This window comes from Gamsiella multidivaricata (genome assembly GCF_025024155.1).
Source record: "Gamsiella multidivaricata strain RSA 2152 chromosome Unknown BC939scaffold_93, whole genome shotgun sequence".
In the NCBI taxonomy this organism is placed as follows: domain Eukaryota; kingdom Fungi; phylum Mortierellomycota; class Mortierellomycetes; order Mortierellales; family Mortierellaceae; genus Gamsiella; species Gamsiella multidivaricata.
In genome coordinates, this window is record NW_026251801.1 from 70,663 (window position 1) to 90,717 (window position 20,055).

At 49.7% G+C, this 20,055-nt stretch overlaps 6 protein-coding genes across 6 annotated transcripts; 2 read left to right on the forward strand and 4 right to left on the reverse strand.

Annotated features, from left to right (window-relative positions):
• Positions 1–97: 97 nt before the first annotated feature.
• BC939DRAFT_465896 (P-loop containing nucleoside triphosphate hydrolase protein) lies at positions 98–5,674 on the reverse strand. Its single transcript, XM_051557578.1, has 5 exons — positions 4,916–5,674; positions 4,657–4,706; positions 2,319–4,529; positions 1,447–2,224; positions 98–1,296 (listed from the first exon to the last, which is right to left on the reverse strand). Exons 1-5 carry the CDS (start codon positions 5,345–5,347, stop codon positions 301–303), a joined length of 4,467 nt encoding a protein of 1,488 aa, XP_051407517.1. The 5' UTR covers positions 5,348–5,674; the 3' UTR covers positions 98–300.
• Positions 5,675–7,023: 1,349 nt separating this feature from the next.
• On the reverse strand, positions 7,024–7,322 carry BC939DRAFT_465898 (uncharacterized protein). The gene has a single exon (XM_051557579.1). The coding sequence runs from the start codon at positions 7,264–7,266 to the stop codon at positions 7,093–7,095; it is 174 nt and encodes a 57-aa protein (XP_051407518.1). The 5' UTR covers positions 7,267–7,322; the 3' UTR covers positions 7,024–7,092.
• A 248-nt stretch (positions 7,323–7,570) lies between these two features.
• BC939DRAFT_485207 (N2,N2-dimethylguanosine tRNA methyltransferase) lies at positions 7,571–9,733 on the reverse strand (the record flags this gene model as incomplete). The annotated part of the gene is made up of 7 exons (XM_051559293.1): positions 7,571–7,889; positions 7,996–8,213; positions 8,319–8,475; positions 8,564–8,764; positions 8,868–8,931; positions 9,019–9,134; positions 9,246–9,733. 7 exons carry the CDS (start codon positions 9,731–9,733, stop codon positions 7,571–7,573), a joined length of 1,563 nt encoding a protein of 520 aa, XP_051407519.1.
• A 227-nt stretch (positions 9,734–9,960) lies between these two features.
• On the forward strand, positions 9,961–11,984 carry BC939DRAFT_465902 (sorting nexin-3). Its single transcript, XM_051557580.1, has 4 exons — positions 9,961–10,427; positions 10,996–11,039; positions 11,343–11,539; positions 11,689–11,984. Exons 1-4 carry the CDS (start codon positions 10,304–10,306, stop codon positions 11,780–11,782), a joined length of 459 nt encoding a protein of 152 aa, XP_051407520.1. The 5' UTR covers positions 9,961–10,303; the 3' UTR covers positions 11,783–11,984.
• A 3,930-nt stretch (positions 11,985–15,914) lies between these two features.
• Positions 15,915–17,316, forward strand: BC939DRAFT_465909 (uncharacterized protein). Its single transcript, XM_051557581.1, has one exon. It carries the CDS (start codon positions 15,971–15,973, stop codon positions 17,159–17,161), a length of 1,191 nt encoding a protein of 396 aa, XP_051407521.1. The 5' UTR covers positions 15,915–15,970; the 3' UTR covers positions 17,162–17,316.
• A 179-nt stretch (positions 17,317–17,495) lies between these two features.
• BC939DRAFT_496653 (uncharacterized protein) lies at positions 17,496–19,998 on the reverse strand. The gene is made up of 3 exons (XM_051559690.1): positions 19,858–19,998; positions 18,236–19,739; positions 17,496–18,150 (listed from the first exon to the last, which is right to left on the reverse strand). The coding sequence occupies exons 1-3, from the start codon at positions 19,941–19,943 to the stop codon at positions 17,545–17,547; spliced, it is 2,196 nt and encodes a 731-aa protein (XP_051407522.1). The 5' UTR covers positions 19,944–19,998; the 3' UTR covers positions 17,496–17,544.
• Positions 19,999–20,055: the final 57 nt, after the last annotated feature.

A 20,055-nucleotide genomic window follows, 5' to 3' on the forward strand; every position in this document is an offset into this window, starting at 1 on the left:
GGAAAAAAAGAAAAAAAAAGAAAAAAAGAAGGGCACAGCAATTGGCGAAGCATGGTTTGGTTTGGTTTGGTTTGGTTTGGTCTCTTTTTTTTTTTTTTTTTTTTTGGCGATCATGCAATGCAGCCCTTTTCATGCTGCACAACAAACCCGCTTTGTCACCTCGTCTTCCTGGTTGTATTCGCAGCGATGTTGATTGATGATTCGATGGTAGTGATAATTAAAGGTGATATTATTATGCGAATATAGATAGTAAAGACGATGCTATTAACTAAGTAGTTAAGTAGTAAACGGGGGTGTCCTCTACACCCTGTAGCCCTGCTCCTCAATCTCGGCCTTCTCGTCCAAGAACTCCTCCTTGTCGCCTACGACACCCGCACTGGGCGTCAGCAGCACCTCCTCTACATTAATCGTATTCCCCGCTGCTGCCGCACTCGCCAGACTCCTCAACAGCGTCGCGTTCGCCGGTCCGGTCTCGTCGACCATGCTCGAGAACACCGAGTCCGGTCTGCTCAACAGGTTCGCAGGCGTATCAAACTCCTTGATCTCTCCATGGTCCAACACGAGCACACGCGAGTAATCGATCACCGTGTTCAACCGATGCGCAATCGTCAGCACCGTCGAATTCGCAAAGTCCACCCGGATGGCCTTCTGGAGCATCACATCCGTCGCCACATCGACCGACGCCGTCGCCTCGTCCATGATGATCACCCGAGCGTGTGTCAACATCGCCCTTGCAAGACACAACAGCTGTCGCTGGCCCACACTCAGGTTCTCGCCAAACTCGCTCACTTGTGAATCCAATCCTCCGTCGCACGAGATCACGTAGTTCTTCAGATCCGATCTCTCCAGAACCTCCCAGAGTTCTTGATCCGTTCGCTTCTCGAATGGATCGAGGTTTGAGCGAATGGTACCGCTAAACAAGACGGGGTCCTGAGGGATGATCGCCAACCGTGTGCGCAGGTCAAAGAGTCCGATCTTGCAGATATCAACTCCATCAATCACCATCGTGCCCTTCGTGGGCTCGACCAGACGGAAGAGCGCCATCATAATGGAGGATTTGCCGGCACCTGTGCGTCCGACGACTCCGATCTTCTCCCCGCCCTGAATGTCGAGCGAGAGATCATGCAGGACCGAGGGCAGCTCGGGACGGTAGCGCATCTCCAAATTGCGGATCGAGATCGCTCCTGTGCGAGGCCACGATTCGTCTGGACGGTTGTCGGGAACGATCGCGGCCGCCTCCACCTGGAGCTTGTCAGCGTAATGGTGCAAACGTTCAACCGCGTTCATGTTGTTTTCCTACATACATACGATGGAATAAAAGCAAAATTGGATAATGGATTAGATCAAATTGTTTGGTCTCCGATCTTGAACAGAACAGAGCAGAACAGAACAGAACAGAACAGAACAGAACAGAGACAACACGAGAGAAAGAACAAGCAGACTTACGACTTCAGCATACTGACGGACACACCAGTTGAAGGTTCCAGTAACGCTCATCGAGTAACTCAGCACAAGACCGATCGTCGCAGCGTCGATGTTATACCGTCCACAAACTCCCAGCAGCGACGTACAGAGCACCAACGTATTCGCAATCGTCTCTAAACGAACGCCCAACCATCGCTGGATCGAGTAACTCATAAAGTACGGTCGGTTCTCCATATCAATGAAGTACTCGTTATTCTCCATAAATCGATCCTGAACACGGTACGCCCGAATGGTCGCCAATCCGCTCAACGTCTCCGAGAAATGTGCATACAGCGACGAACGCAAGATCGAGTCCAGACGTTTGAGCTCACGCGACGAGGCTCGGTAGTAGATCGCCGCATAATAGTAGAAGATCAACATCGGCACCAGTGGGATAAGGAAGTACGGGAAGATGACCGAGATCAGGATAAAGGTCGAGAGCACGATCGAGGCCGTTCCTGTGAACATTCTGTAGGATTCGCTCAGCAGGTTATCGCACGCATCCACGTCCTTGGAGAATCGGTTGATGATGCGACCGAGAGGAGTCGTGTCAAAGAATGAGGAGGGAGCCCGGAAGATGTTCTTGAGAGCCTTCTGGTGCAAGACCTTGGCGGCACGCGCACCACCAAGAGAGAAGTAGAAACCGTTGATGAACTGGAAGACACCCTGGGCGATGCCCCAGACGGCATAGAGCACCATGTAGAACTTGTGGCTCTCATGGAACCGATCCGCGGTCCACCAACTCAGCCAAAGATCGGTTCTGTATTTTGATAAACAACAGCGACGTTAGTGTTTCGAATGAACAGTGCTGTCCTATTTGCTTTCAATAAACAACGACTTTTAAGGATACATACCCGACTTTGGCGACCTGGGTGATGATGAGCAAGAACAAGAGCAGTGGCAGGAGGTACATACCGCCTGCAGCATTAACATAGTCCATGTAGATCGATCCAGAGACCGAACCCGTCGCACGCTCCTCCTGTGACATCAGTCCCTTTGGTTTGGCGTCCTTAGCATCCTTCTCCTTCTCGCCCACATCCTTCTTCTCGCCAGACCCTCCCTCCAGAGCCTTCTCAGCACCGGCCGTGATCGCAGGGTCGACGCTCTGCTCATCCACGGCTTCTTCCAAGTCTGGTTCAATATCCTCGATACCACCATGGGCCTTCATCAGCGACGAGAACTCTCCAGCATTCGCCATCAGCTCGTTAAACGTTCCGCGCTCGACAATCTCTCCATCCTTCATACAGATTACATAATCGACCTGGGGCAGAACATGAAGCTGATGGGTCACCAGCACACGGGTCTTGCCCTGGAGCGCACCCATGATACAGTTCTTGAACAGGTACTTGCCCACATGAGCATCGACGGCCGACAGGGGATCGTCCAGCAAGACGACATCCGCATCGAAATAGACTGCACGCGCAATGTTGACACGCTGCTTCTGGCCTCCTGAAAGGTTGATACCGCGTTCTCCAATCTCGGTCTGGTCGCCATCGGGCAAGATCTGAATATCGCGCTCGAGCGCGCAGTCCTTGAGCACCTGCAGATACCGGGCCTCATCGAAGGGCAGGCCAAAGAGGATGTTGTCCTTGACGGTCGCGTTCTGGATCCAGGCTGACTGGGGACAGTATCCGATCGAGCCACCGTACTCCATCTGGCCGCCCGTCTTTCTCATCTCCCCGACCAGCGCGTTCAGCAACGACGACTTTCCGCTTCCGACAGCTCCGACGATCGCGACGAGCTGACCACGAGGGATCTTGAGGTCAATGTTCTTCAGCGAGAACGAGCCCTTATCCTCCGAATGAACGGATCCTTCCTGACCATCATCGCTGTTCTCAGGGGTGACCGACAGGATCGACTCTGTGTCGGGCGAGGGATCCTTCTCCGACAGCTTCGTCAACATCTTTTCCTGCACCGACATCGTCTCGCTCGAGTGCTCCGAGATCGACTTTTCATGCTGACTATCCCTGAACAGCTTCTCTGCCTCGAGTTCCGAGATGTTACGGGCCTTGGCCAATTTCTTGATCGCCTTCTTCTCCGCGCGCTCCTTCTGCTTGAGCTCCTTCTTCTCCTCCTTCTTCTGCTCCTTCTTGTTTGCGCTTCGCTTCCGTTCCTCCTTCTCACGCTTCTGGAGGTCCTCCATGGTCAGGGCCTTGAGGGTCGTGTCCCACATGAAGACTCCATTCGTGACAGAGATTGCAAACTCGGCATCGGGGTCCATCGGTGGGAGCTCCTCAAGTTCCCCTGCCAACAACATCTCCTCGATACGACGGATCGATACCAGGGCATCGACCATGGCCGAGACGACCTGTGGGAAGATCATCAGGGGCATCCTCATAATGTTGAACAGCGACAGGGACGAGAACACGATGTCGGCCGAGAGTTCGTGTCCCGTCAACGAGTACGCCACAAACGTCAGCGTGGCCGCAATTACGGGCACGGTCAAGTTAACGGCCGCAATGCCGGAGCGAGAGATCAACAACGTCCGGACGTACTTCAGTTCCTTCGTGCGCAGATCCTCAAGTTTGCTCAGGAACGCCTCCTCCCATCCATAGAACTTGATCACACGCATTCCCTGGAGGACCTCCTGCGTGAGCTTGACACGGGCATCGGTAATGAGCGTAGACTTGCGGCGGATCACCGAGAGCGATTGGACAATACGGGCCTGGATCGGACCAAACATGACCAAGAACACGAATCCGACGAGCGCAGTCGGGCCCAAATTGACGATCAACAGAATGAGGATGACGATGACCATGAGGGGTGCGGTCCAGAGGATATGGAAATAGCCCGCCAGGAGATCGAGACGCGTCGTGTCTGTCGACATCAAATTCGTGATCTTGCCCGTCGAGAAGTCTTGCTTGGCCTTGGAGCTGAGGACGAGACCCTTACGGTAGATGGTAGTGATGAGCGACGTACGGACGCCGACACCGGTGCTGGTCGAGCGTTGCCAGAACTGGTGGAGGCACAGGGTTGAGAGAACACCCATGACGTAGAGACCGAGCGCCATCAAGATGCCGTGCCACAGAGGAGGTGCCTCGATACCTATTTTACGATCGTTTACACTGGATAGAATGAACAACGTTAAAAAAATGAAGAGAAATTTATCAATTTTCCGCCGAATGTTCGATCCTTTGGTAGGAAAAAAATATAAAAAAAAAAAAAAAAAAAAGTAGCTGTCGATGTTCTTACCTAGTTTGAACGAACTTGATGATGGCCTTGGTCACCATGGGTTGGAATGACTATATCCCAGGGGGAGTTTTTTTTTTTTTTTTTTTCATTTCAAAAGAATAAATAGAGGTCAGTTAACGGATCAAAGCGGTGTTCCTGCATTGCTGCACAACGAGGAGAGGCAGCAACGAACAAGGAAGAGATGAAGAAGGATCGATCCAACATCTCACTCTTTCTTCCTCGCCTTCTCTCTTTCCCAGATACAAGATTCTCAACATACCTGGAAGGAATCACCAAAGACCTTGAGAATACCAGCGGACCAGAATTGCCATAAAAAGGTGTTGTTCAATGCCTTCCACAGCTTGGGATTATACACCTTCTCGTTCTTCTTCTTGTTCATCCCCTTCTGATCACCATCACCATCGACCCCTTTATTCTTCTGAGCCTCAACACTGGCTCTGCCCTTGGCGACCTCGCGAGCCCAACATTCACGGAAGAGTGTTGCGATGTAGGCGGCGCGTCGCCGTTCGGTGAGCTCCCAAATGTCCTCCTTCTCGAGCGGGCGCTTGGAGCCCAGGGTCATCAGGGGTTGGACCCATGCGAAGGTGAGGCGGGAGAGGATCGAGGCTGAAAGTTCAGGACAGACGCCAGGGTTGGTCCCTGGCTCTGGGATCGGGGGGATAGGCTTCTCCTTGCGCTTGAATAGCTTCATGGTGAAAGAGAGGGTCGTGTGTGGGAGGGTTGTGGGAGGGGGATAGGTAAAATATTATCCCCGGGAAAATAAAGATCGATATATTAGGGATATATAGGGATATATTAGGGTAGCTTATTAATAAAGGGAATGAGGTAGGTGTGAAGTGTGAAATGCGATGCAGCGGCGTGATTCACTCAACACTTGGAATCAGTTCGCTGGAGTATTAGAGAGGGGGAGGGGAGAGGGGAGAGGGGAGGGGGGAGAGAGAATGAGGGAAGAGTGAAGACGCTTCTGGACTTTTCTCTGCTTCAAATGAATCCAAATGTCCAATGAAGCGAGTGAATGAGAAAAGAGAGAGAGAGAGAGAGAGAGAGAGAGAGAGAGAGAAAGAGAGAGAAAGAGGTGAAGGGCGTTTTGGGGGGGGGGGACTACGACAAAAGTGCGTTTTTGTAATGGGGGGGTTGTTGTTTTTGTTGTTTGCGCTCTTGGGCGCTTCTTTTCTTCTTTTGGGCCGCATCCATTAGGCGGAAGAGCAGAGACATCCACCTCCCCTCTTGATTTGTGTGTAGACTATGCGGTGTATGCGGTGTATGCTTATTTGCAGATCCACAACCACAGCAGTGCATAGACTACATGCATCCACATTTGAGGTCGTTTACAGGACAGGACATGCACCAGACTGCTGCCTGCAGGCTCATTCTTCCGGCGAGGACGTCCTGTCATCCTTGGCAGCGGTCCTTGGCAAACAGGCACCAGAGCAGGCGGAGTAAATTGAAATAATAAAAATAAATAAAAATAAATGAAAATAAAACAGGGTGTCCAGCTGGAAAAAGTTTTCCTGTTGGATTAAAAACCTGATCGATTCTTTTCGTCTGCGCAATTCCTGCATCCCCCACCCCCTCCTCTCTTCTCTGGACCGTTCTGGCCCTGCGCCTCCCCTTCATACCCTTACAAACAATATCCTTTTCGGGTCAGTTCTTCCGTAGACGGCGTGTTTGCGTGCTGTGTAGATGAAGCATGGGCAACCTCCTTCCTGTATTCTTCCTTTTCATCTGCACTGTGCTCGCTGTTGCTTCCATACAGCCGATACTTTATGCCGTCGCGTACGGATGAATGATACATAAGATACGAGGGGGGGGGGGGGGCAGCATTAGCCGCATGGTGTAACACCTCACCTATCGCACACACCTCTCATGTCATTTCCCCAGCTTCCAAAGAAAGAAAGGGCTGGGTAAATCGCTGCAGAAAAAAAAAAAAAAAAAAACTTTAAAGAAAAGAAGGCTACAGTTACAACTCTTTTCTTTTTTATTTGTGGGTCTTTTATGGAAACGAAATCTTTGAATGAATCGTTCTACATATTGCTCTCGCCAAGGGAACAAAAAAGACCAAGAACACTACCCTATTCGTCTATCTTGCTTGTCCCTCGTCATGCTCAATAGCAGCCATGGCTACACCAACTTTGTATCCTCTCCTCCTTCTGGGTAAAAAAGAAGGGCAAACCGTGTGAATCGTTATCAGATCATGGGCAAATATTCACCCTGGTTCCATCCGGCTAAATTGCTACCCTGGGGCATGTTAGTCAATGGACCATAAACACTCTGTGGGCTCTAGAGGCGATGGCAATGGCGATGGTGATGGTGATGGTGATGACAGTTCCTTCTGCGCCTCTTCCACATAAGCTATTTCTTGATATCCCGGATATGGCCTCCTTCTTAGACTACTCCTCGGCGTATCACCGATGATTTTGCGCTACCGGGTAAACTTTAACGCAAGAATAGTAACGGTCTCAAGAACAACCAATCAGCTCTGTCGAAATTTGTACATGAGCATGAGCATACCCCGTGGACGTACGCAAACGAGACGCTCGTGGTCAATATAGGTACATTCATGTATAATACATGTACATGTACGACGCACATATGCTCCCCTTCAAACATCCACAAACCCAACTCTGCTGCAGGGCAACTGGTCCGTCTTCAAACTCTTTCACAATCCACAAGAGCATTAGTCGATGAGATGGTTCAGAAACCGTATTGTTTATTCGTCCTTCTTCTCGGCACGCTCGCTATCAATTCTGACGGTCTTCTCAGGTTGGCTACCTTCTGCGCTCTGGGAACCGTCATCTTCCTCACTAACATATAAAAAATTAAGACAATTGCCCAGAGAAGTTACCTATTATTAGTCAATGAGTCCATGAGCCACAGAGAAAGAGGGAGAAAAGGATCTTTTTTTTGTCACCACTTACGCTTTGCGCTTGTTGCCACCGCCGGCTCTGGCCTGTGGACCCCAGTTCTTGGTAGGGTTCATCTGATAGCGTACAAGGTTATTTTTCCGCGACTCGGACTTAGCGCCTGGATGCATCTCAAAATCGGCAATCGTCTTTGGCTCTACCGCCAAGATCCTGCCTGCAGGCGACTGGGGTTTGACGTTCTTGACCGGGTTCAACTTTACCCACGATCTCATGATATCCCAGAGAGCAGAAGGCAGTGCATTTGTCTTGATAGATCCCTGACAAGCATGCGATCCCGAAACTTCATATCCCTGATGAAGAAGGGCAGAACTAAACGAATTCAAAAGTTAAAAAAATAAATATAATAAACCACGGCGTTGATTTTCGTATAAAGATGTTGTATTTCCCGTTGCAAAGATGATTTGCTGCGACATACATGACTTTGAGAAGTGGAATGCTGGTGCAGTGAACTGTCCCTGATAAGCCGTTGGCAGTGTAATAGAATGGTGCCTCGATCTCCTCCTTGCAAACCGAGAGCATTCCCAAAATACGAGGCTGGGTCTTGTACAATGCTGAGGCATCCTTGACATGCTTCAGCATGCGTTCAATAAAAGCCACAGAATGAAGTTCCTTGCCCCACATTGGACCTGCGACCTAACAAACCGAACAAGTTGAAATAAAGCATAGCCATATGTCAGCATCCCACTCAAGTTGCCAGTCAGAAAATGAACTGTGCGCTGTTCAAAGAATCGGGCGTACATGAAACTTGCTCCCGCAGTGTTCACAGTGCTGATCCACTGGTGGTCCGGTGTTGACGCCAAATTTTTTGTTGCCTTTGGCCGACTCTGAGATCTTTCCAAGTGATTGCGTGTAAGTCGACTGACACCCTGAACAGACATATGCTAAACATGTTTTGCTATGTAATTCATCAAATCGCTGGTCAGTATATCGTTTGGGAGCATGGGACGAAAATGTAGAACTCCACGATGAAATATCATTGTTACCTGGCAACCATCTTGACCTCTGCTGCAGAAGAATAGACGCGGACGAAAACTCGAAGGTAATAGTCGATGCTCAGAGACACCATGGGAACAATGTGTCGTTTGTAACGTGCTGCCGATGTAGAAAGAGTGCTGAGAACAAGGCGAAGTGCAACCTCGTGGCAGAAGTCCGCTTTGACTGGGTGTCCTCCATACTTCGCAAAGCTAATAGGTAATATTGAAAAATTTGAGTTGGTAAAGGTGATCTCTTTCTGTTCCTTTTCAGCATGTCGTACCCTGACCATAATTTTTGCTCCCAGTAGCGTACCATGTCTCCGTGTAGTTACTCCCAGCGAGAACGCCGAGATCCGTGCATGTAACACAAAGCAATCCTAGTACATAGTAGATTAATGAATGCTAAGGTAAGTATCTTGACGATTCCAGTCCTGATAAGGTTAGGGAAAGCGCCTGGGACTTACCTCCGTCTGACACCGCCTGGACTGCTCCATCGATAAAGGGAGATGCCGTTCCATAGGGATCCAGATCAATGACATCGTAGCGCTTCAATGGGTCCCGGTGCTGGTAAAGAACGTCGCTGTAACAATAAGTGAAGATTATGGTTGACCATGAGCAATTGCTTCTTTTACTCTCGATTGATCTTTCAATCTGTTGATCCATCAATTGTGTTGTGCTGTGCTCTCCTTACATGGCGTCTCCCTTGTGGGGTTGCAGCAGATCGGAGCTGATTCCGTTAAAATCTGCGTTGCGCTTGATCGAGGCCACAGCATCGGCTTCGAGGTCGTTGGTTAAAATGTGTTTGACATTGGGGATTTCCTTTGCATATCGAATCGATCTCAGTCCAGAGGCCGAAAGTGCTTCGAGAATGGTAATTCCGCGTGGTGCTGTTGGATCGACTCCTTCAGGGTATTCCTTCTCAGGCAATGGCTCCAGACCCTCCTGAGCTCTTTTGGCAGCATTGGCCTCTCTGCGGGCCTTCTTCTCCGTAAGCCTGGCACTTCGTTCCTCCTGAAAGATCTCATCCCAGGTGCGAATGGCCGCAATGGAGATATCACGGTTGAATTCCTGGATGGGGTTATAAAAGACTTCATTGGTGTCTGGGAATAGAATCGTAGCCTTTCCCTCAGTGACTTTTTTGAAGCCAGCAGGGGCGGGCGTGTCATTGTGCTCGGCCATGGTGGCGCCTGTTGAATAGAAAGCTGTCCTTGTGTGTTTGATAGTTGCTTTGCTCCCAAGATGCGTCGATGTTCTCAATGGTCCTGCTCCAGATACTGCTAATCCTGCTGGTTCTGTTGTGCGTGCTAACGAGTATAAAGGTGCGGCGGCGATCCGGGCGAGGAATGAGGATCTCGAAGAGAGTCGACCAAAAAGGAGCATGAAGAGGAGGGCTGATCAGCTTCGGCGCAAGCAGAAAAAAAAATGGCACCAAGGAAGCACACAATGTGGCTTGGTGAGAGGAGGAAAATCATGCAATTCCTGCGGGTTAGCGGTCGGCTTTTCTGGGCTATCCCGTTCGCTTCTTTCCATTGCCGTTCATTCCTGTTGAGTCATTCTTCAACTCTTTTCGCATCCTCCCCCTTCTCGTTCTTTCCTTTCCCTTTGAACAGGCCAGACCTTGGACTCCGCACTTTCCAACATGAACTCTCCAAGCGCTGCACACCACCGTGCCTTTGACGAGCACTCTCGCCTGTATGTTATTCAAGAAGATACGGAAAGGTCCAATAGTTGTACCAATGGAGTAGTATCATGTGTATTGACCCCTCTGTTGTTGTACTCTCACATAGGCAATCGAAGCCCCAGACTCTGGACGACATCTATGGCGAACCCGAGAACTTTTTGGAGATTGAGGTCAGGAACCCCCAGAACCACGGTAAGGAGAGCCGATAACCCCGCATTGATCATATCTCACCAACCCGGACAAACGCCATCATCAACTTCGGCCCACTTCCCTTGCTTGTCTCTGTTCCTTCACCGTATCTTCCATGCCGCTCTCTTTCTTTCCTACGGTCCTTCTTTTTCTCGCTCCCGGTCCACACCAGCACTCCTACTCCCGTCGCCAGTTTTAACGCCGACACTGCGAATAAGGGAAACGTGAGAAAGTGGCGTCGGCAGCGTCAAAAAAAAAAATTGGACTGAGATGGAAGTCTGAGAAGGAAAAAAAAAAAAAAAGGAAAAAGATGTGATATCCATGGGGTAGATGGAGACAGGTCAAAGGAATATGACGGCATTGCGGACCATCAGCAACAGTGCAAACATAGCAGGACAGGACAGGTCAGGAATGATATGCAAGGAGGAGAGTCATGCTCGGGATGGGTGCCCATCATGCCCTGCTATTTTTTTTTTCTTTCTTCCTGGCTGCGTCGCCAAGCGCTGAGTTGCCGACTGACCAGGGCCTATCTCCCTTGCCTCCTATTTCGCCTCCTATTTCGCCATGCCAGGTGTTGCCCGCAAGATGTTTACTGATTATGAGATTGTCTGCCGAGTAAGTTGCAAAGCGAACATCTTTTTTTTTCCTTCTGCTTTTCCGCATGACCAGCACCAGCCCAGCCCGTTTTGTACATTGTATCTCCTTTTGGTGCATCTGTGACAAGGATCTCTTGACACCATCATGCAGCAAAGGAAGCAAGCAGCAACCACATCACTTCCTGCTTGACCTACTCTGCGACTACTCGTTTGCTATCCAGACTTTGGGAAGAAGCAGGAGAAAGAAGAAATTGAACGCGAGGGAAAAATAGAGAGTCGATCTACTCACACTCCAATTTTTTTTATAATGGAATACGTGTAGACCAACATCCCTGCGTTCAAACTGAAGAATTCGTCTGTTCGACGCCGCTACTCCGACTTTGAGTGGTTCAGGGACGTATTGGAGCGCGAGTCGTCCAGAGTTAACATCCCCCCACTTCCCGGAAAGGTCTTCACTAACCGTTTCACGGACGAGGTCATTGAGCAGCGCCGTGAGGGACTAGAGCGCTTCTTGCAGATGTAAGTGCATGTGATATCATGCTACTGAACACGACGGGATCCAAATGCAGGTGCCCTGCGTCGGTGCCGAATGCATTGATGCAGAGACATGTGCTTTGAGGTATGGGTTTGTCTAAGATTATACGCTTTTTTTTGTGATATCTTTATAGTGTTGCTGGTCATCCTCTCCTGCAAACTGGAAGCAAGGTATTGGCTGCTTTCATTCAGGATCCCAGCTTCAGCAAGGACTATTACCATTATTAAGAATAATCAACAATCGCGCTACGGAGCTAAAATGGAGAAAGAAAGAAAAGGTATCTCATGGACCGGGGTAGTGCCTCCCCTTTTTATATCTCGGTCTCCACCTTCTCACCTCCTTTCGCTTTACAGCATCAAGTTCTTTTGCTCCTTCCTCTTCGAATCTACCTGTATAACACAATAAAGAAAAAAACGAGTTGAACAAAAAGCCCATATGCTCTGGCCATTATCAATGCTTGCAAAGGATGGACAAAGGAACATACAGAAAGGAAAATTGAGTGTCCGGTTTCGACATTCGCGGTTCAGCTGCAATGGCATCATCCTTGCATGCACGGAAAAGCGAGCATGATTCCTTGTCAGAGCGATTGCGGTGCTATGACGATCAGGCACGCGTCCGTCCCTATCCGAGCGCCACACGCGTCCACTGTCCAGGACTAAATGCCTCACGCGTTTTTTGCAGCCCGTGCATGAACGCGTCGCGACTGATTAGAGATTAAAAAAAAAATGGTGGCGTCAGAAGGACTTTGATATCTTTGCGGTGCGCGCGGACGCAAACTGTGTTTCGGGAGCTACATGACCTGTCGTAGAAAACTGTAGAACACGGTGTAGAGAACATGAAAGAAGGACCAAAATGAAAACATGGATAAGTATTATCCTGCTTCTCCTTTCTTCCGTAGGGAATATATTATGGACTTCATAATTAATAAGCGATGTGAAGTGAAGTAAAATGTTTTTTTTTTTTTTTTTTTTTCTGCGTTTAAGCGGAGAGGCGTACAGTACATGTCGCAGAATGTGAAATGGCGGGAAAAAAAAAAAAAAAAAAAAAAAAAACGATGCAGGGAATAGTCTACACGCGGACGTTTATGCGTGGCAATTGTGAGCCTTCGTCTCTCCTCCACTGCAGAGCCATGCTGTACTTTACCTATTAGTTTGTTACGTACATGGTACATACTTACTTTGCGGCCACGTCTTTAGGGAATAGAGAAGGCGCTGTCGGGAGTATAACCTTTATATTTCTGGTATCTTTTTGTCCTTGGTGCCTATAGATAGTGCATTTGTAAGGATGCATACGTTTTTTTTTTTTTTTTGCTCAGTAGATAGGTATGTAGTTTTCAAGGAGAATTCACTAGACCTTGGTCTCCGATCGTCTTTGCAAACTGTATCCCACGAAATTTCCCCGAATCCTATTGAACCTGTCCTGCAGTATCTATGCTATACCTTCGTCAGGGAACTATGATCATCATCATCAACTATGAACAAACCCCTCTCATGGGCATCTATCCTGCGTTCCCTTGTTGCTGACTCTATATGGTATGTCGACAAAACGCTTCATTGCATGTCTCGTGTGTCCAAATAAAGATGTGGGTGTGGCTACGCGTTTCAACGGATATTGTCGTTGGTGGCATGAGCGTAAACCCGATAGGAAGAAAAAATAATAAAGATGGACTACACAGCAGAGCTGGCAAAGTACATGCGTGCGCCCTTTCCGCAGATAATTGAAGTAGGGATCAAACAATATTTGTTCAGAGAGTGGGGACGGAACCCTCGGGGCCGTGTCCTCCTCATAGAGGACAAATTGGTTTTGGAAGGATCTATTGCCACCTTGCGTCGTAGGCATTATCATCAACATCATCATTATCATGAACAGCGCAGTTTTATTTTTATTCTTTTCGCATCCTTCTCTCAGTCCCGGTTTTATCGATCGAAAAACCGCGATCCGCGGTTCATCTGCTGTATTCATGCGGAGCAAACAAGGTGTGAACTTTTGGACGACTTTATCCTTATCGAAGAGCATACCTGGGTGCATCAACTGGCTAAACTGGCTTGCCTGTCCTTGTTATTTGTTCAGTATTTTTTCGTCGATCTTTTTTATTTTATTTGAAGAAAAAAAAGTATGTGCCAAATGGCGTTTGTACGACTCAAGGGAAGCAGAAGCTTTTTTTTTTTTTCTCCAGTCATTGTACGTCCGTATCGCGCCATTCTTGTAGTCAAGGTTGTATAGACACATCCCTTCCCTCTTGTTCAGAACCTACGCTCCATCCCTTCGTTCTCCATGAGCTGAATAAATGGATGGGGGCCAGAAGATAATCGGTTTACTGATTTACATTATAGACCACATCGTGTTGTGGCGCAACATTTTCTTCCGCACGAAACTGGTTAAACCCAAAACGCGCTTTCGCCTTTCGTGTCTTTCAAGAGGATGAGGAAGAGATGTGAAGTCATAACGAGGTGAATTGTCCCCATATCTCTCTTTGTACTCTCATTCTTGCGTACATGTGTGTGTGTGTGTGTTTTTTATCCTTCACGTATCATCCCAGAACTCTCAAATGGGATTAGTGTCGCAAACACGAGCCTTTTCTCCGCCCACAACCATGTGTGTTGTATCGTATATCGCGCAGTCTACTGTGTGAAGAGCTGGAATACATAGCTTAGCGTGTTGTACTTGAATAATATGCCATGATGGCGTAGAAGTGCGACTTTGGTGTACATATTTGTCGGGAAATGGGTTGAACCGCTCTGGTCTACTGCAGTCCATGCACAGTCTATGCATCCATTTTGCCTCTGGCTGGGTTTCGTTAGTCAGCCAATTGGCAAACGAGCCCTTTCTCGTCTTCGGGAAAGGAAAGGAACAAAGATCGACTGAGTCTGAGATAAAGATTTAGACCAAACCCCTTGATGTTGCACAATTCAAAGAGAACTCAGCTCGATTGAATGTGTCCATATTTTATCCGCCGGGTGGGGCGGTTACCCACACCCAATGGATGACGATGCCTCGCTTCGAAGGAGAGATACGGCGAACTGAATGAATGTGAATCAACCCAATCCCAGCCCAACCAAATGGGCAAAATACGCGAGCCAGCGACGGATGAGGACGAGGAGAAGACTCGGTATATGTTACCCTTCTCTCCCCTTCCCTCTCTCTCTCTCTTTCTTCCTCTTTTTCTCTCCTTCGCCCTCGCCATCTCACTACCTCTTTGTCATCCAGCTCCCTCCTCTCCTTCTCTCCCCGTCCTTTCCCCGTCGCTTTATCCTGCTTGCGCACACTCATTGCACTTCTCTCCATAACATATTTTCATGCACCAAAGTATCGTCAGCTCCTCTCACTCTATCTCTCCACTCTACTCAATTGCGCTTCTGCATGTGCTCGTAGCTCATTTTCTCATTTCTTTCCTTGTGTTCTCCCCCCTCTTCTCTTGAAGACGACTTTGCCCACTGACACCGTTTTGTACCTGCAGCAAATTTGTTTTTGTTTTTGTGTGAGATCCCCGCCACAGGGTCTGATAAAAAAAACTTCGCCTTTGCCCACGTTTTTTTCACACCTTTTTACTCTTTCATAATCTACCCGCTTGAAGACATTCCTCACGCACACACTCAGTCATGCTGCGACCATTGAAGGTCTTGACGGTGATGCTCACCGGCTGCCTCTTCCTCTTCACCTGCCTCCTCATCCATTCTCGTCCCGTCTCAACCTCCGCAGCTTCTGTGCGCTACTATACCCCCCGCCGACCCTCCTTCCAAAGGGCACCAGGAGCCCATGATACGAACCCGCGGTGCGCACCTCCAGCCCAACAACTGCGTCAACAGGGCCAGGATGTGCAAGTAAAAGGAGCAGGGCGTCGTATTCCGTCCAAGATCGCCCGTCAGGTCCACTCTATCAATACATCCACGCCTTCCCTCTCCTCGACCGACAACAACACTCGTAAGTCATCCAAGGCCCAGGACCATGAACAAAAGAAGATCAAGAATGATGGCGAATACTACGGGTCCCAGCCGGTGCAAGAGGGCGATCCACGGTACCTGATGTATATTCCCTACGCTGGCGTAACGAACCAACTGATCTCGATCTGGCATGGATCTATGATCGCCAAGGCTCTGAACCGAACGTTGTTGATCCCGAACCTGAGCCCGAATGTACATGTGGAGAATGGCGATTCCGGAGAGCACGAACCTGCGCCGACAAAGTGGTCCGAGTTCTTTGATCTGGAGCATTATTCGCAGCAGACGGGGTTGAAGATCGAGGAACTGGATTCGTTCTTGGCGAGGAGGGGGATCGTAGAGCGGTCGAGGGTTTCTGCGGAGGTGACGATGCACTTGCACCAGTCGGAGTCACAGCAACAACAGCAGCAACAACAGGACGGCATCGATACTAAGCGCAGGAAGAAACGGGCTGTTAACGAGGAAGACAATCAGGCCATGACGGCTGCGAGGAAGAGGAGGGCTAATAACAAGAAGCGCTGGATTCAATTCGGATCGCCGATCGAGGGCATAACAGCATCGACATCAACAGCATCCGTGCCTGTCACTTCGTCATCAGCTTCTCCCTCCGATCGGGAACCCCAGGCGAACCAACCCTTTCTCTCACCTTCTTCGACAATCCCGACCATCCGCACCGTAAACTTCCCCACGACTCAGAAATGCTTCAGCGAGGCCGGTTATGGAGCCGACCGACGGATCGACATGACGGGCCGACGGTTCCAACAGCGGTACAACATCGACCCGACCTTGATCCCGACCCCATTCCTGGACCCCGAGCGCGATAACAAAACGATCTGGTCCCGCTGGCGGATGGATAAGGTCATCGAGCGGTACCAGCAGCCCGGCTACGAGGACCAGGAAATCTTGTGCCTTGGACATGTGTATCGGTTGCTGCCTGGAGGGATCCATCGTGCGTGGGTCGAATTTGGACAGCATTTACGGTATACGGATAAGGTACACACCTTTGTGGATGAGATCTTGAATCAGCTCTTGCCGGCGTCTTCAGCGTCCGATCCTGTTCAAGAAGACTCAAAGACCATGGACGAGAACAAGGATGAGAACGAGAACGGGACGACCGAGGCTTTCACTTCTTTGCAGCCATCGACAGCTACAACAACGAGGATGACAAGGCCATTCATCGGCGTACATCTCCGCAGAGGCGACTTTTACCGCCACTGCCTCGGAATCACCTCACCCGCAGATCCTAATGGCTGGAACCGGTGCTACCCCTCCACCGAGCACATCATCTCTCTCCTCAACACCCACACTCGACGTCTCCTCTCCTCCGGCTCCCCTTCAGCATCACCTTCCACCTCCTCTTCCCTTGCCCCGCGCCAGGACTCTCCATCGTCCCCTTCGCCCGCCAAAGAAAAGCTTCCAGTCCTAGTCCTGACGAACGAACGCGACCCTGAGGAGCTCGCGAAGGCCGATGACCAGAACTGGATCCGAGTGGACCATCATCGCTTGGGGACGTTGGATCGGTTCGGACCTTATGGTCCGATCCTGCTGGATGGCGCGTTGTTGGCGAGGGCAAAGCTGTTGGTCGGGGTTGAGTATTCGACCTACTTTAAAACAGCATCCAAGCGTGCAGAGACCTGGTATGGTGGGCAGACCCTCTTGGTCACGTAGAAACGACGCTCTTTCTGCTCCTTTTTTTTTTCTATAGACTCTACATATCCCTCCACCTGTTTTCTTTCTCATCCTGTACTTTTAAACCCATTCACTACTACCACCTCCACTGCATCTGCATAGAACTTTAGCACTTTTTTTTTTATAAACAGTACATTACACTACATCACATTACGCTTCGTTATGTTACAGCGTATTAATGGTCAAATGGCGAGTGTGAGGATGACTTTTATTTATACAAAGATGCTACAGAAAAACAGGAAAAGGTGACAAAAATATACAACGCCAACAACTCGCATCCAAAAAAAAAAAAAAAAAAAAAAAAAAAAAAAAACCAGTAACGCAACAAACGACGCAATGGCTCAAGCTACTCTCCCAAATGTTCACTCTACATAGACCAAAAACTTGTCGGTTCCAAGGTACTGCCTAGCCAGGGCCTTGCCATCACCTGTCGGTTGCGAGAACGCCAGATCCTTATGTTCGAGCTTACAGGCATAGATGAACCGTTCCCGGACCGCATCCAACAATCGGCTCGCAATCTTCTGGCGCCGGTTTTGCTCCGAGACCCAGATCCGGTTGATCCCACAGATCGCAGGTCGGGGTTCGATGCTACAGAACACCGCCGATCCTCCGTCATCAGTCCCTGCCCTTGGCTTGAGCTCGGACGGAGTCATGAGCGTCGTTAGTGTTGTTGTATCTGCATTATTGCCGCTGTCATTGGCATCTGAAGATATCGGTGTCGATGTTGATGTCGATGTCGTTGTCGACGAGGGAGAAGATGAAGATCCAGAAGGCGTAGCAGGGGCGGTGGTGATGGTTTCCGCCGAGGACAAGATCTCAAAGCCCTGTTTGATCCGTTCTGCTACCAAGCACCCAATCGCCTTCTTCTTGCTGGAGATATACAAAAACACCTTGCAAGAGTCCAGCTTCTCGGGGTCAAAGTCCACAGATCCCAGCTCCTTGTTCACCACCTGAAGCACCTCCAGCACCTAATCAAGACAAGGTCAGAATTATCATTATAGAAAAAAAAAATATATCCAATGTCCCAGCTGCTGTTTTATTGCTTCGACGTACCTTTCGTTTCTCAAACCCGGAACCCGACGAAGCAGCCGGTGAGGACGACGACGTCGTCGTTCTTCCCGCATCCGACATCGATACCATAACAATCCTCGAGTACGCCATCCCCATCTCCCCTCTCGCGTTCCCTGTGCCTCCACCACTGCTCCTTCTACCACCTCTACCCCCTCCAAACGACTCATTCTCAAAATCGCTAAAGGTTGCCACGACGACCTCATGCTTATATACCGGATAATCGATCCCGCCCATAACCCCACGATGGTACCGCTCATGGATTTGTTCGTCCTCGGGCTGCCCACACACATAGGGCATTTTGCATTGCGGACAATGGTACCGTGCCAATTTCTCGTCCTCCCTCTGCAGACGTCGGGGTGCTGCTCGCGAAGAAGACGGTCCTTTGGGCGGTGTTGATGAGGAGGTAGGGATGGCGGATTTTGTCCGGTCTTTGGTGAACGCGAGAAACAACTGCTCGAGCTTCTTGGGCTGTGGATCTTTTAAGCTGGGTGAGGAGGCTGATTTTGTGGATACTGCTGTTGCATCAGAGTGTGTAGTTGGGATATGAGCTCCAGTCCGTGCTTTCAAAATCCCGGTGCCCTTGCTGGCCTTGGGCATAAAGAATGCGCTCAGGGTTGTCTGCTGCTGCGACTGCAGTGGTCGCTTCTCTGCCTCGGCATCATCCCTGGTGTCCGAAATCGATACGCTGGATCTTTGTTTAGGTTTCTGGGACGAACTGGCCGATGAGTCCAAAGATGCGCTGGTTAAACGACTCCGTTTGCTGCTAATTCTCTGACCTGGTGATCCTGGCGGTGATTGCGAACATGCCGACGACCATGACGATAACGAAGACGAAGACAAAGACCTCGGAGACAGTTGACTCAACGACTCTTCATTATCAGCACCTCCCCTTGCGCGCAGACTCTTTCCTACAGCAGGAACGACGACCTTCACCGCGACCTCACGTTTCCGTTTCGAGGGCGTCTGCGCCTGTGCTGTTAATGCTTGATCCTTGGTCGTCTCGTCGTGGTCGTCCCTCACAGATCCATTTCGATCCCGAGCTTGATCCTGCGGACGATGTTCCCGTGTCCTGGCCTTTGAATCCGCTGCCAGAAAGATATTCCCATCGTCTTCATCATTGTCTAGAGATTTCTTCCGCATATGCAAGGATCTCAATCTCATACCCCTGCCAGAACCATTGGCATTGACCTTGTCATCACTGTCACTGTCACTGTGCAGATCGAGTTTCGCCCGCTCCAGTTTCTCCATCAGCGAACGTGCTCCCGTCCGGGTATGCGACGTGTGCGACGGACTAGATGTCGACAGTTCTGCAAATGCACCGGAGAGCCGGGTTCTACGCTGCAGAGGACTATCACCGTTGCATCCCATATTGCTGCTGTTGCCGGAATAAGTCGTCCATGGATCTGTTGAAGAAGGTGTATCGAATGTGGAGATGGGCTTGGCGCGTCCGTATGTGTTCCTTACGGCTTGGTGGGACTTGTACGCTCTATATAAAAAAGAGGCAATTGGGTGCCGAGAGTTATTAAATTGTCCATATCGAGTTGTTGTTGTTGTTGCCGTTGTTGTTGTTGTTGTTGCTGTCGGAGAAAGAGAGCATGCTTCACCTCTTGGGTGTGTCTGGTGGACTTGAACTGTGAAGGTCTGCCTCAGTCGATGAGCTTGAGACGTAGGACGATGCGGGGGTGTTCATCTCCACTACACGCCTCGAGGTAGGATGTCGGCGAACGGGGGGAGTTTGTTTGGGTGTGAAGCACGGTCTACTAGTTTATTTTTTTTGGTTGCCACCAACTTTGTATATGAAG

Coding starts and splice junctions, on each gene's coding strand:
- BC939DRAFT_465896 (XM_051557578.1), bottom strand. CDS start 5,347: ATGAAGCTATTCAAGCGCAAGGAGAAGCCTATCCCCCCGATCCCAGAG. Junction 4,707..4,915: donor TCTTTGGTGATTCCTTCCAG/GTATGTTGAGAA, acceptor CCTGGGATATAG/TCATTCCAACCCATGGTGAC. Junction 2,225..2,318: donor ACCCAGGTCGCCAAAGTCGG/GTATGTATCCTT, acceptor ATCAAAATACAG/AACCGATCTTTGGCTGAGTT.
- BC939DRAFT_465898 (XM_051557579.1), bottom strand. CDS start 7,266: ATGTTTGAAGGGGAGCATATGTGCGTCGTACATGTACATGTATTATAC.
- BC939DRAFT_465902 (XM_051557580.1), top strand. CDS start 10,304: ATGTGTATTGACCCCTCTGTTGTTGTACTCTCACATAGGCAATCGAAG. Junction 10,428..10,995: donor CAGGAACCCCCAGAACCACG/GTAAGGAGAGCC, acceptor TCGCCATGCCAG/GTGTTGCCCGCAAGATGTTT. Junction 11,540..11,688: donor CTAGAGCGCTTCTTGCAGAT/GTAAGTGCATGT, acceptor ATATCTTTATAG/TGTTGCTGGTCATCCTCTCC.
- BC939DRAFT_465909 (XM_051557581.1), top strand. CDS start 15,971: ATGACGGCTGCGAGGAAGAGGAGGGCTAATAACAAGAAGCGCTGGATT.
- BC939DRAFT_496653 (XM_051559690.1), bottom strand. CDS start 19,943: ATGAACACCCCCGCATCGTCCTACGTCTCAAGCTCATCGACTGAGGCA. Junction 19,740..19,857: donor CCACCAGACACACCCAAGAG/GTGAAGCATGCT, acceptor TTTTTTATATAG/AGCGTACAAGTCCCACCAAG. Junction 18,151..18,235: donor CCGGGTTTGAGAAACGAAAG/GTACGTCGAAGC, acceptor TGTCTTGATTAG/GTGCTGGAGGTGCTTCAGGT.